The sequence below is a fragment of the Tauraco erythrolophus genome, chromosome 1 (assembly GCF_009769465.1).
Source record: "Tauraco erythrolophus isolate bTauEry1 chromosome 1, bTauEry1.pri, whole genome shotgun sequence".
NCBI classification, from domain to species: Eukaryota; Metazoa; Chordata; class Aves; order Musophagiformes; family Musophagidae; genus Tauraco; species Tauraco erythrolophus.
This window is the reverse complement of record NC_141465.1, coordinates 66786156-66800096: the sequence shown is the minus strand read 5'-3', so window position 1 is coordinate 66800096 and position 13941 is coordinate 66786156. Positions and strand designations below refer to the sequence as shown.

General features: G+C 40.2%; 1 protein-coding gene across 2 annotated transcripts in view; it reads right to left on the bottom strand.

The window, feature by feature from the left end:
* GCC2 (GRIP and coiled-coil domain containing 2) overlaps window positions 1-13790 on the bottom strand; it is a 29773-nt gene extending 15983 nt beyond the window's left edge. Inside the window, exons 1-9 of one of the 2 annotated variants that reach the window (XM_086619676.1) lie at window positions 13689-13790; window positions 10651-10713; window positions 9898-9982; window positions 8736-8803; window positions 7827-7931; window positions 4559-7048; window positions 3804-3887; window positions 3038-3136; window positions 2859-2957 (exon numbers count right to left, since the gene is read on the bottom strand). In XM_086619676.1, the coding sequence (XP_086475802.1) occupies window positions 2859-2957; window positions 3038-3136; window positions 3804-3887; window positions 4559-7048; window positions 7827-7931; window positions 8736-8803; window positions 9898-9982; window positions 10651-10713; window positions 13689-13790 (3195 nt within the window). Of the gene's footprint in view, window positions 1-2858; window positions 2958-3037; window positions 3139-3803; window positions 3888-4558; window positions 7049-7826; window positions 7932-8735; window positions 8804-9897; window positions 9983-10650; window positions 10714-13688 lie in introns of both variants that reach the window. The other variant, XM_086619668.1, reaches the window with a different exon arrangement.
* Between the last annotated feature and the right edge of the window lie 151 nt (window positions 13791-13941).

The following is a 13941-nucleotide window of genomic DNA, read 5'->3' as shown; positions in this document are numbered from 1 at the left end:
AGAAATATCAGAATGAAATTAACGCTATCATTCCATTACAGGCTCTGGGAGAAACCCTTTTCAGTTCACGAAATTCTAGATTAATTCATGTTGGAGGAGACCTCAGGAGGTCTACATTCAACCTCCTTCTTAAAGCAAGGTCAGCAGTGAGATCAGACCAGGTTGCTCAGAGCTCTGTCCAGTCAGGTCTTTCCAAGGACCTGCGTTCAAGGATGAAGATGACACTACACCTCCGGGAAACGTGTTCCAGAGCTCAACCATCCTCAAGGGAAAAAAATATTTATCCATGTATCCAGTTGGAATCTCTCATTTCAATTTAGGACTACGGTCTCTCATCTTGCACCGCCGTTATTAACCTGACTCTAGGTCCTTGATAATATCTTTGTAGGTACTGGGAGGCTGCTATTAGGTCTCTTTGAAGTCTCCTTCAGGCTGAGCAGTTTCTCAGCCTTGTACATCACTTACTTCAGTCCCTTGACCATCCTGGTCACCATTCACTGAAGTCACTTCAGGTTATCAGCGCTTTTCCTGTATTTCAGGGGAGGAAGAGGGACAAGACTGGTTGCAATACTCTCAATGATGTCATAGGATCATTTAGGTTGGAAAAGATCCTTAAGATCATTGAGTCCAGCCATTAACACTGCTAAGTCCACCACTGAGCCATGTCCCTAAGCACCATGTCTACATATCTTTTAAATACCTCCAGGGATGGTGACTAATCACTTCCCTGGGCAGCCTGTTCCAATGCCTGACAACACTTTTGGTGAAAAATTTTTTTCAGATACCCAATCTAAACCTTTCCTGGAAAAAATTGAGGCCATTTCCTCTTGTCTCATCACTTGTTACTTGGGAAAAAGACACCCACTGACACGCACCTCACTACAACTTCCTTCCAGGTAGTTGTAGAGAGCAGCACGTTCTCCCTTCAGCCTCCTTTTCTCCAGACTAAACAACCCCAGTTCCCTCATCTGCTCCTCATAAGACTTGTGCTCTCACCTTCATGTCTCATGAGTGCTCACCAAAGAGAGATAACGGCTGGGCAGAGAATGGATTGAGATTGAGAGCAGCCCGGAGGAGGACTTGGGCATGCTGGTTGATAAGAAGCTCAACATGAGCTGGCAATGTGCACTTGCAGCCCAGAAAGCCAACTTTCATGCCAACTTTTGATGGACTGCATCAAAAGAAGCGTAGCCAGCAGGTTGGGGAGCTGCTTCTGCCCCTCTACTCTGATCTTGTGAGACTCCGCCCCAAGTACCGCATTCATCTCTGGAGACCCCAGCACAAGAAGGACATGGAGCTGTTGGAGCGGGTCCAGAGGAGGGCCACAAAGATGATCTGAGCTGGAGCACCACTCCTCTGAAGACAGGCTGAGAGAGCTGGGGTTGTTCAGCCTGGAGAAGAGAAGGCTCCAGGGAGACCTTCTAGCAGCCTTCCAGTACCTGAATAGGGCCTGTAAGAAAGCTGGAAAGGAGCTTTTTGCAAGGGCACATAGTGATCAGACAAGGGGCAGTGGCTTTAAACTGAAAGGGGGCAGATTTCTATTAGATCTAAGGAAGAAACTCTTCCCTCTGAGGGTGGTGAAGCACTAGCACGGGTTGCCCAGAGAAGCTGTGGATGCCCCATCTCTGGACATGTTCAAGGCCACGTTGGATGAGGCTTTGAGCAACCTGGTGTAGTGGAAGGTGTCCCTGCCTGTGGCAGGATGATTGGAACTAGATGATCTTTAAGGTCTCTCCCAACCCAAACCATTCTATGAATGACTTCCCTTGACCCACTAGCTGTACTCCTGTTCTTGCAGCCCACGATGCTGCTGGCCATTTTCAGTACCGGAACACAGTTTTCTCATTCTCAGTGCAATGTCTACCAAAATACTGAAATTCTTTTCAGCAGCCACAGTCCTCAGCTTGTATCAAGGAGGTCCTCTCTCTCACGAAGCACTTTGCATCTGTCTTTGTTGAACTTCAAAAGGTTTCTGTCAGTCCATCCTCGCACCTGTCTAGGTCTCTCTGAATGGATGCTCTGCCCTCAAGTCAGATTATTCCTAATTGGGAACAATCTGAAAACTTCATGAATCTGTACTTTGTCACCTTTCCCAGATCATTGTTAAACAGGACAGGTCCCAGCATGGACCCCTTTGGTACCCCATTTCTTACTGGCATCTAGTACAAGCCATTAATTGCTACACTCTGAGCCAAACCATGCAACTATTTTTTTATTATATTTTTTTTAAGCACCCATTCAGTTGTTTACCAATTTAGACCATAATGTCCTAGCATAGGTATAAGAGCACTGTGAGAGAGCATTAAAAGCCTTCCTAAAGTGAAGATAAGTGACGTCCTCTCATCCACAACCCCAACTGTTTTATCATGGCAGGCAATCAGATTAATCAGACACAATTTGCTCTTGGTGAATCAATGCTGTCTGGGGACAGTCACCTACTTCTGCTTCAGAGATATGTTCCAAGAGGATGCAGTCACAGGGAATTGTTAGCTTATGTCTTTATTGTGTAAGGACTTTCTAACTGATCTCAAATTTGACGTACTTTGAAGAATTCATAAGGATTTATGTTTTGCATCAGCAACACATTGTTTGATGCACACGATGCTGGATTTAAAAGGTTTAAAAATATCATCCAGTAGAAAGGAAGTGCCTTATTTTCTTCTGCCAGCAGCCACACAGTTCCGTTACTAGAAACTTAAGTTTCTTGATTTGGGTACTCAGCTGCTTGGACACAATTTCTTTTGCCAAACATAACTGTGCAAGTAAATAGCAATATATATGCAGGCTAGGCTTCAAAAGCAAAACATTTTCTGACAGTTAACTGTCAGTTACTTTTGTAAATACAGTACTATTCTTACCTTATAGCTTTCAGCTCCTTGAATGACGTCTTTCATTGAAGCAGACAACTGATCTTTTTCTGATCGAACCAACTCTAATTCTTCCCTCAGAGTCTGCATCTTATTACAAGAAAGTGTGTGTCATTAAAACCGAACTCCACATGCAGAATGTTTTTCACATTAAGAAGCAGTCAGGGTACCTCTTTTCGGCTGGCATCCAATTCTTTCTTTGCTTTCACAGCAACAACCTTCATTTTATTTAGCTTCTCTCCTTTTTCTGCAGATTCTTTTTCCAGCCTCTCTAAAATAAATAAAAAAGAAAATGAAAATATACACCTCTCCTCTCCCCCAAGAAATGAATGAAATTTAATTAGGACACAAATACCAGCATGACTGAGAAACAAAACACAAAGCAAGGGAAGATATTTAAATGTTTCATTCAGTTAAGCATTTAAATTTAATTTGAAGCTAAAACATCCAGCCACACAGACAGCTTAGGGACAATCTTTCCCTGTTTCAGAGACTTCCATCACCGTTAGCATTAAAAGCCACAATCTTGTCTACTTCCACATACAGTTGTAACAACTCAGAATCTTATTTCTAATACGTTGGGCTAACTGCGATGAGGCAACAGTAGTTTTGGCAAAGTGTTGCTTTTCTCTCCTCTTGGCAGCCTTAGGCATTCTTATTGACACAATTATTTCCCATATTTAAAAAATAAAGATGCAATCCACTACACTGTTTATAGCCAAATGTACACACAAAGAAAAAATCTTAAGAAATACCAAATAATAATTGACTTAAGATTGCCAACAATATTTAAAATCCTTAATGGAATGAATACTGTGGAAAGTTGCATTGATACCTACTTCCCTACATTCCCTGGCTTGTAGGAAAGACAGGACAATTATGTAGAAAAAGAAAAACTAAATCCAAAACCCCCAAACTGTTTACATAAGAGACAACAGTGAGAAAGATACCAATTTTTTCTTGAAGCTCTGCTACTGAAGACTGTTCATCAGTTTTCTCAGTCAATGTCTCCATTAAATTCTGTATTATAAACAAAGATATAAGAAGTATTACAAAAATTTCTGTGTGACCATCTGTTTCGCCCCTAACAAGCCACCAGAAGTGTGTCTACATTCTTACTACCAAGAAAGTCTTTATGTGCAATCTCATGTCAGCTTGTGAACTGAAAAAGCATACTTATGTTGAAAGGAAAACACTCCAACCTTTTAACAGCTGCTTTCCATCCTGTCCGAGGACAAAAAAATGGGAGACCATTAATTCTGCAGCTGTCAGTTTTACATAACCATCAATTCCCAGGACCTGAAGTTAGGAGCAGCTAATGCAGATCAAGCAGGAGTTTTGTTTGAGATTGAGCCATAGAAAGTTAGAGGTGAAAGATTACGAGGTCAGTTAGTCCTCTAGCTAAATCATCACTTTGAGGGCTATAGATAGGAAGAGAGGTTCAAGTACAAGCCACTTTCATCAAAATAGCATTATGATTGGTTTTGTTTGGTTGTTTTTTTCCTGAGCAGAGGAAGAGGATTCTGAGGTGCTAGAAAACTCAGAAACAATTGCTTTCTAGAAGGGAAACTCACTCTGAGGCCAAGGAAAAAAAAAAAAAAAAGAAAAAAAAAGAATTGAAAGTATTTTTTGAACCTTAATTCTGAAGACTTTAGAGGTTTAGTCTGTATACTTCAATAACAAAATATAACCTTTAGAGAACTCAGTTCGTCTTTCACATTTCTAAGTTCAGTTTCCTTTTGTTCCAGAATGAAATTTAAGTCGTCTTGTTTTTCTGATCCTTTTTTCCGTTCTTGTATTTGACTTTCATAAAAAGCAAGTTTTTGAGTGATCTCTTCAACACTAGCTAACAGATCTTGATTTTCAATCCTCGTTTTTTCACTGGCATTCTTCAGCTCCTGGATATCATGTTGAAGTGCTCCTTTTTCTGACAACACTCCTTCCAATTCTTCTCTCAAGAGATCCTTTTCTTTTTCAAAATCCTGAATCAGGGATCTATGTTCCGTATATTGAGCTGCATTTTCTTCCTCTAGTCTCTCAACTTCCTGCTGCAAATGAAGAACCTTCTCCTCGTTCTGTAGAGCAAGGCACTGCTCTTCTTTCATTTTTGCCAAGCATTCATTTGCAATTTCTAACAATTTAAGAGAATCATATTCCTCAGTAGAATCTGAAACGCTGGATCCCACTTGCTCAAGTAAGCGGTACAGCTGAGTCCTTACAAGGGATCCGTGCGCTTTCTCACTTTCAAGTAATGTTGATATATGGTCTTTTTCTGCAGTCATTGTTTGCAGCTCCTTTTCCAAGTTTTCAGACTGTTCTTTCAACACTAACCAACCATCTTTTTCAGATGTAATCTTTTTCAGCTCTTCACTTAATTCGCCTTTTTCCTGAATGATTTTCTTATTTTCCTCATGAAGAGTACAAACTTCACATGAAAGATTCTCTCTTTCTCGCAACAGAGATTCAATCTGGTTTTCTAGTTGCTCTAGCATTTGAGCATTTTCACTCTTCCTAGTTAAAGCTTCGTTCAGTCTCTCTCTTAATTCCTCCACCTTTTTGTTCAGGTCACTATTGTACTGGTTAGCAGCATCTACTTCTTGCTGAAGTTGCTGAATTTTCCCTTGTTCTTGATTGCACCTTTCCTGAAGCGCTTCTCTCTCTTCACCCAAGCATTTTACTTCATTTAAAATATCTTTGTTTTGATCAGTAAGTGTAACGATCTTCTCTTCCAGTTCTTTTACAGCAGTCTCTTTTTGGTTGACAGAGCTTGTTATTGTGTTATTCTCCTCCTGAAGACTAACAATTCTACATTTAAGTTCTTCTGTCTCTAGCTGATTAGATGACAACTTTTCTATTTCTTCCTGGAGGCGATTCACAGTTTCAAGCAGAACATCCTTTTCATTGAAAGCAGCCCGGAGTTTCTGTTGCAGTTCACTGACATCAGAAGCTTGCTGTTGTCTCATTGATTCAAACTCCTGGCTGATTTTTCCAGCAGATTCCCCTAGCTCAGTCTGTAGAGTTTCCATGGTTTCTCTCAGGCTGTTGTAATTGGAAACTGCTTCTTCCTTCTCCTGAGTTAGCTTTTCAAGTTGTTCTCTAAGTTCCTGCATTTCAAAAACTAATGCTATCTTTTCTTTTTCAGAATCAGATAAGAGAGTATCATTTAGTTCAGAAATTTCTCTCTTATGTTGCTCTTTCAGAGTTTGAGTCTCTAACTGATGCTCTTTTACAGTAGTTTCACAGTGCTGTCTTGCTGCTTGAAGCTCCAATTTTAGCTTTTCAATTACACAACAGTAATCTTCTTTAGTAAGCTGCAATTCGTTTATCTTGAAGTCCAAGTCTTCCCGCTCATGAAAGTACTCATCCTTCATGCGTTGGATTTCCTCTTCTAGTTTTAGTTTAACATTACTCATGTAAGTTAACTCATCTTTTAATATACTATGTTGGGACTGGAGCTCTTCTAAGCTATGCTCCAGGTGCCTAACCTTTTCTTTCATTTTCGCTTCTACACAAGGTGGTTCTTGTGTATCTACAACATCCACCTTGTTTTCTACGTTTTTATTTAAGACTTCTCTCAGCTGCTCCAAGTCATATTCACATTGGTCAGTACAGGCACACATTTCATCCTTGGCATTTTTTTCTTTTAATAAGCTCTCCTCTGCCAAATTGCGCTGTAACTGATTTATCTGATTTTGCTTTTCTTCATTTTCTTTAGATGATATTTCAATCTGATGCACCAACTCTGACACCTCTTCGTGATGGGCAGTTTTTAATCTTTTAAGCTCTTCATTCAGATTATTGATTTCATTATGGTAACACTGAGAGTTGCTTTTAATAGTTTCTTGCAAATTTGTCACTTCTTTGTTTCTGTCTTCATTCACAGTTTCCAGCTGCTTGCTCAGACACAAAATTTGCTCCTCATAAGTAGATTTAATTCTTTGGATATCCTCTTGTAATCTTTTAACTTCTTTTTGGCTATCATTATGACATTCAATCTGTTCCACCAGTCCCATTTGTTTCTTCACTTGTTCCTCTAATTCTATTTTCAGCTTTGTTAAGTCCTCATTGTGTTTACTTTGTGCATTTTCTAATTCACTCTTCAGAGCTTTTATTTCTTTCAGAGAGTCAATACTTGATTGCTCCAGTTGCTTCTGCAATTCTTCTGTCTTTGCCACTGCAGCCTAAACAAACATGCAAATTATTAAATACTGGTAATTTAGCACACAGAATTTCCAATAAATTGTTTACAACAATGAATTAGAAGCTTTAGGAGCCCTTAGTTTTAAAAACTGCTATAGTTTTTAAACACTAACTATGTTAAGACAACTCAATTCACAAGATGCTGCAGAGAGTACAAAAACATCTGAAGAATAAGAAAGGAAAACTAAGTCTTAAATCATGTTAATCAGTATAATTTCACAAAATGGTCATGATAGACTACAGCTTTAGCAACTATTCTGATCATGTATTAAAGACAAAATTAATTTTATCACACCAAATTCAAGTATCTGCAATATAACAATATTCATCAATTGCAAGCAATTCACTCTTCACTTTATTGTTAATTAAGATTACTGACATAATTTAGGTGCCTTGGCTGACAGGCTCCTTCCTATGAATACTGGAATGTAAACTTCGTAATTACCACAAAAAGAAAGAGCTGATCGAATGAAGCCATCACGTATGCAGGCTACTAATGCACAGTCTGAATTCTTTTCAAATAGCTGTGGATCTGGACGGTGCATATAAGAAGTTTCTATTTATTGTCAATCCTATAAAAACTATAAATTCAGGGGTACAGAGAAAATACGCTTTAACATATGAAGCCTCTCGGGTTTTTTTTACGGTAAAACGGAATACAGGTAAGTGAAGAAAACATTAAAATGAAACACACAACAAGCAAAAATAGAAAATAAAGATGCATAAAATTTAGTAATGTTCTATTGCACATTTCAGTACCTCTGCTTCTTGCTTTCTTTGAATATTTTCTTTTTTCAGAGCTACACACTGCTGCTGACTTTCAGCTTTTTCCAGAAGTACGACATCCAGTCTTTCCGTGAGAGCCTAATTTTAAGGGAGAGAGATCACTGAAAGAAGCGTTTCTTAACAACAGAAGCCTGAATGATTTTTGCAAACCACATTGGTCATGACTTTTTTGTCAATTAAACAGATCAGCCTGATTTTAAAAGTTACTTTCAACTCAAATATGACAGATATGGAATAGGTAGACAAAAACAGTGATGTTGAGTAACAGGTTCTGTTCAAAATCATATTTCTGATCAGCTATTTTTTTATCACCATGTTAGGCAGGAGCTCCCCTTCTGTAGAAAAGAAATCTCTCTCCAAATTATTAAAAAAAAAATTCCAGTTGACAAATTCCTTCTCACTACCAACTTTCATTTTCATATGCTGTCTACGACCTTTACTTTGAGGAAGAGAGATGTTCTACCACTTAAAAAAATTCCATTTACTTTCCTAGAAGTATTTATTGGGACATGCAATTTTAATTACGTGTTTCTGATCTTGTCAAATGACTGTCTCAGAAGTCTTCTAAATGGCTGAAGTCTTCCTGCAATGGTCATTCCAAAATAAACAAAAGCCTGTCTAACCAACTACACAAGGAAAAAGTCTTGCTGAGGAAATTGTACTATTCTGTACTATACAGAACAGAACTGTCAGTGTTTCCTGAAAAGTGGAGTAAGGATGTGGGAGGAGCAGTTAAAAAAGAGGTTTTAGAAAGTGTCTTGAATTCCTGAAAATGGATTACATTCAATTTGAATAATAGTTTTAAAGCTACTTACTATTTACCATAAATTATTTCTGTAGATTTATTTCAGCTAACATTACGTAATAATTACATATTCTCACCTGAATAATATCATCGGCTCCTCCAGTAGCTGCTTTAGATCTGAGTTCTTCAATCTCTTTCTCTAGTTCTTAAAAAAAGACATATAGAAATTTCACAGCATGAATTGATGTTCCATCGCAGTGGCAAATTACTAGTAAATCCAGTGCCTCACAACACTCCTATTCAAATCAGAGATGTGTTTTACTTCATCAATTTTTGTTTGTTACTGAGTGATATAATGGGTTAATGGAAAGCGAACAAACATTCAGTACTAATTCTCCAGTCCTGACATATGGCATGGTTTCCTGAGGAAGCAAAGCTTCCGTGTTTGAGTGAAGGGACAACAGATAGATAGAAATGTTTTTGGTGATTGTCTTACCTTCTATTTCATGATTAATTTAAGCCAGAGAAAAGATATTCAGTTCCTACCCGTTCTCTAAAAATAGGCAGCAAGTAGAAGAACAAGATCTTACGAATAATCCCACTGAGGAAAAGCCTAGTACAGCCCATTCCTATCCTTACTGTTTTGCTGGGCAGCTACCAGCAGTCAGCATAACTGTAACTCCAAACAAGGGGAGGTGACACCGGTCCAAGTAGTGGGCTGCTGGAGGAAAACGGACAGCAGAGAGGAGAGGGACAGCACAGGAGAGCACAGATCTACACAGGATATTTTTAGGTGGTTAACACAAAATTTTGGTTGGTATATATTACAATTTCTTGTTAAAGAAGCAAATGATCAAATATTAAGTAGCTAACTATTTTCAAGAAGCCATTGTACTCTACAGCAGTACTAATTATGCAAAAATCTATCAGAGACATTCTCTCTCCCGTCTGCTTCCTAAAAAGGAACAGGTATCCCTGCAATCAACATGGGAACAGACAATGACAAGTCCCACTCCAACTCTTGCACAAGCTACATTGTTCCATCATGCCACACTGTCAGAACAAAATTAATCTAATACTTGACAAAAGCAATCCTGCTTTTTCTTCCTTCCCTTGTGCTAAGGACTTCAGACCTTAACCTCCCACAAAAACTAGTGAAATTGCAGAAAAAAAAACAAAAAGAAAAGAAAGATATTTGCCTAGAATTAAATCTACCTAGCAAAAACATGCAGTGACACTAGGAAAGGTGAGATAGCATCAAGAATTAAGGCAGAAATTGTTCTCTTTCCAGTATGGTACCTGTACATCTTGACTTCACTTTCTGTATAAGCATCACTTGCTTTTTTGCAAACTTGATGAGATCTTCTTTGGGCAATGTGTCCAGCTGTAAAAAAGTACATATTAGAGAAACCAGCTTCCTCTAATCCAGAGGTAAACAGAAAACAGGGCATTTTAGCATCTGACTTCCAAGCAGTTAAATTTTAGGGCAAGAAACTGTCTTATCATACATTTGCAAGAACAATAACTGTCCACGTTACTGCTGTTCTGTCATCCAATTCTGTTATTTGAAGTAAAATAACAGAAACTGCTCTTATTTCTGTACTTTTCTGAAATAATTCTAGAGCACACAACCAGGCGGCTCTAGTTAGACAGGAAAACTTGGCTGGCAAGGGTTACAATTCAGTAATATAATTTGAACAATGTTTTGAAAACATCACATTGACCTCACACTGACATTGTTTAAATTTACTTCCAACATATATAAAGAAGTCTGTGTACATGATGAAACAGATACTGCCAGAACTGGATGCTACTGACATTTTATCAAATATTATGATAAGAAGTGAACATACCAGTAAAAGATTTTTTTTCCCTCATGTTATCCAAAACACCTCAGCCTAGTGTTTGTAAATCAATTTTTCAAGAAGTCTAGAAGACAGAAAACTGTTTAAAAACACCTTTTTGTCTTCCTATTAGTCACAGCTTGCATGCTAAGCTGTAACCCTTCAACTACTGCTATCCAAACATATTAGATTTGTGAGGACTGATAACCTTTGATTTGCCTGATCCTGGTGTGACAGAAGATGCCACCATCTCTTGCCCAGCATCTTGTACCTACAACAAAATAAAGCACAATATGCGATAACTGAACTTTTTAATGTAGACTACCAAAGGAACTAACTAGAAGTCTGCAAACACTAAGAATAACTGGATACAGCAGGACCTCAAGAAAAATATTAAAAATATATTTGTAGAACTAGTCTGAAGGAAAACAAAAAAAAAATCAATAAAGATCTATTGTGATTAATCCAATATTATAGCAGAATATAAACTCCTCATTTCCCAACCAGTATCATTTTATGATTCCACTACTGAATTGACAACTAGAGTTCATATTTTACTGAAAAATAATTTTATTTACAAAAAGTTCCAAAGGTGTGACTCACCACCTTGTTTTTAAAAGGCTCATTAAAAAAAGGCATGAACCAAAAGAGCTTGTAGAGGAGTAGCAGTTAAATCAAACTTTGGGAACTTTTGAACCACATATACCCCTCAATTTTTGGTTTTTTTTTTCCTTCTTTCTTAAACACACTGGTTATCAGTAAAATTGTTGGCCTAAGAAATATATTTGAAAAGACTCTGCAAAGCCAGGGTGCTCTTGAACAAAATATAGCCCTCATCTCACTTTTTTTTTTTTAAAAACCACACTGGTTAGGACTAAAAGTGCTGGCCTGACAAACATACTTGAAAAGGCTCTGTAAATTCTTGGCTCTCTGTTCCTAACATATATACATAATGCCTTCTACTGTAAGCTTCCAAAGATCTAATCTGGGAGACTCTATGTTACTTTACAGTCGTTCTTATGGGACATGTTTACTTATACTTGGAAACATGAAGAAACATACATAACCAAGATGTGGCACAGGAAAATGGAATGGGCACTGCCCATATATTAAAGGTAGCATTTCCAAGCTTTAACCTTTACACTCCTTCTTCCTTCATACTACCATATATCTATAAAAGTGAAAGAGTGTACGCATAAATATTTGTATTTTTATGTATCTACGTTTGTGTGAATATGTATACACACACTTTCACTTTTATTATGCTATTCTCTTTACTCTGACAAAAAAAAAAAATCCATCTTATAATAGGAACTAAAAAAAACAAAATTGGATATAAGCACTACTAGAATGAAGAATCACTGACTAACAACTTAGAGAGAACAGCTGACACAGATAACAAGAAAGGCCATCAATAGAAACATGAGTTCGAGCACAGATCAAGGACAAAGGCAGTTACCATTATCTTTCTCTGTATCACATGGGCTGGAGCTGTTTCTTTTTTTAAGACAGCAAAAGCAAACTTATTAGAAAATAATGTGCTCATTAAACATAAATATAGTGGTGGGTGGTTTTTTTTTTTTTAAAGCTATAAAGTTTAAGTTTCAGATTTTCTTGGTAGGTAAAACTTTGTCAACATTTACATTCTCGATATTCCAGCACTTCAATTAGCAAAACACTGTCACTACAAGCATTGCACTTACACAGTATAATTAATGACAACAAATGGTATGTACTGTTTAGAAAATTATACCACACACTACAATAAGGTCAGATGAATCTACACATTACTTTTAATCTCCTTTAGGCTAATACGCGGAGAGGTAGAACCACGTATCATGTAAGATGATGCATCCAGTTTTGCTCTTCTGGTAACAGAAACCACAAGCAGCTCGTGTAGAGGGCCTCACGCATTTGAATTAGAATAAAACGAGGAAGATGGTTACTAAAAAACCCTAATCTTTCCATTGATTAGGTGCATCTGAGCTGTGAGCCAGTAGACACACAGTTAAGTACACTTCTAAGCACAACACTGAATCCTACAAGGATTCTCAAGCTCCTGTTCCACCATTCTGAAAACAGGGAATGCTTCCATATCTTACTGACATATATATATATTTTTTTTTAATTTAAAGCCTACGTTATCTACACCAAGGTGTTTCCAAGCAACAGTTTAGCACGCTCTATTTTAATTTCTATCTCCCTCTACTTTTGCAATAGCTAAGCATACTTTTAGAAAGCCTAACCGATGTATAAATGCAATATATGAATCTTTGATATGAACTGTGGCAGTAATGACCATCATGAGCAGTGTGCAACTTTTAGACATCTCCAATTCCGATCACACCAAAACACATTTTGAGTTGTGATCACCTCAGCAACAAGAGGCATAGTCAGAACATGTGCAGCTCAGAAACCACCAGGAGAGTTAATTTCAGGTATGAATTTTAAACTCTTCAACGTTGCCTTTGGACGTGCCTTGGTGGTTATGAAAGCTACACTAGATACACAGACTTCAGTGGTTTTATTTGCCTGTGTTGGTAGGTGTTTCATAGTTGGCATGCTGTTAAAGCACAGAGTTATCTCAGCAGAAGAGGAATGCTTGTTCACCCGTGGGTATTTTTAAAGAGTAACCACCCCACACCTTCGCTGTGCGTCATCTGAGTGTTTCTTCCCTTGAGGCAGCACCGCCTGACCTCCCCCAGCCCGTGCACACAGGATGACACCCCCACCTTCCCGCAGGAAGCACTAAGCAACCCCTGAAGCCCGGATGAACGCTCACACTACCACCGCAGGGCAGAAGCAGAGCGCCCATTCCCACTCCCGCCCCCAGCCCGGCCGGGAGCGCAGCAGGCCGCGCACCGCACTCCTCCACAGCTGCCCCCCAGCGGGGCTGCCCCTGCCCCTCCCCGGGGGGTCGGCGAGGAGGAGGTGCAGGGGCGCGCAGCGGCCCGCGGGCCGCCCCTCCCGCCACGCCGGCTCTGGACAGCGGCCGGCAGCGGGCCCTGAGGCGAAGCGACGCCGCCCGAGAGGCGCGACGGCCCCGGGCGCTGACAGGCGCCTACTGCCGCCGGCGGCGCGCGCGGAGCCGGTCGCGCACGGGCGGGGGGGGGGGGGGGGCGCGCGCCCCGCCCGCCGCTTTCCCCCAAGGTCACGCGCTCCCCGCCCCCCCCAACCCCCCCACTAATGGGCCCCCCCGCCGGCTTCGCGTCTCCCCTTCCCCCGCCGCGCCGCCCGCCTCATTACCTCCATGGCGGGGCCGGCTGGCTGCAGGGGCGGGGAGACGGCGGCACCACAGCCGCTCTCAGCGCCGCTACATCCTTCCCGAGCCACTTCCGCCTCCGTCATCCCCGCACGCCCGGTAAGGCAACACCTCCCCTCCTCCGAGCCGGCGGAGGGTTACGGAACCTTCGTCCCCCGAGCCCCGCCCCCTCCGCGCCCGGCCGCGCCCTCTGACGCGCGGCGCCGTCTGTGGGACGCGTCCCCGGCGCGGAGCGGC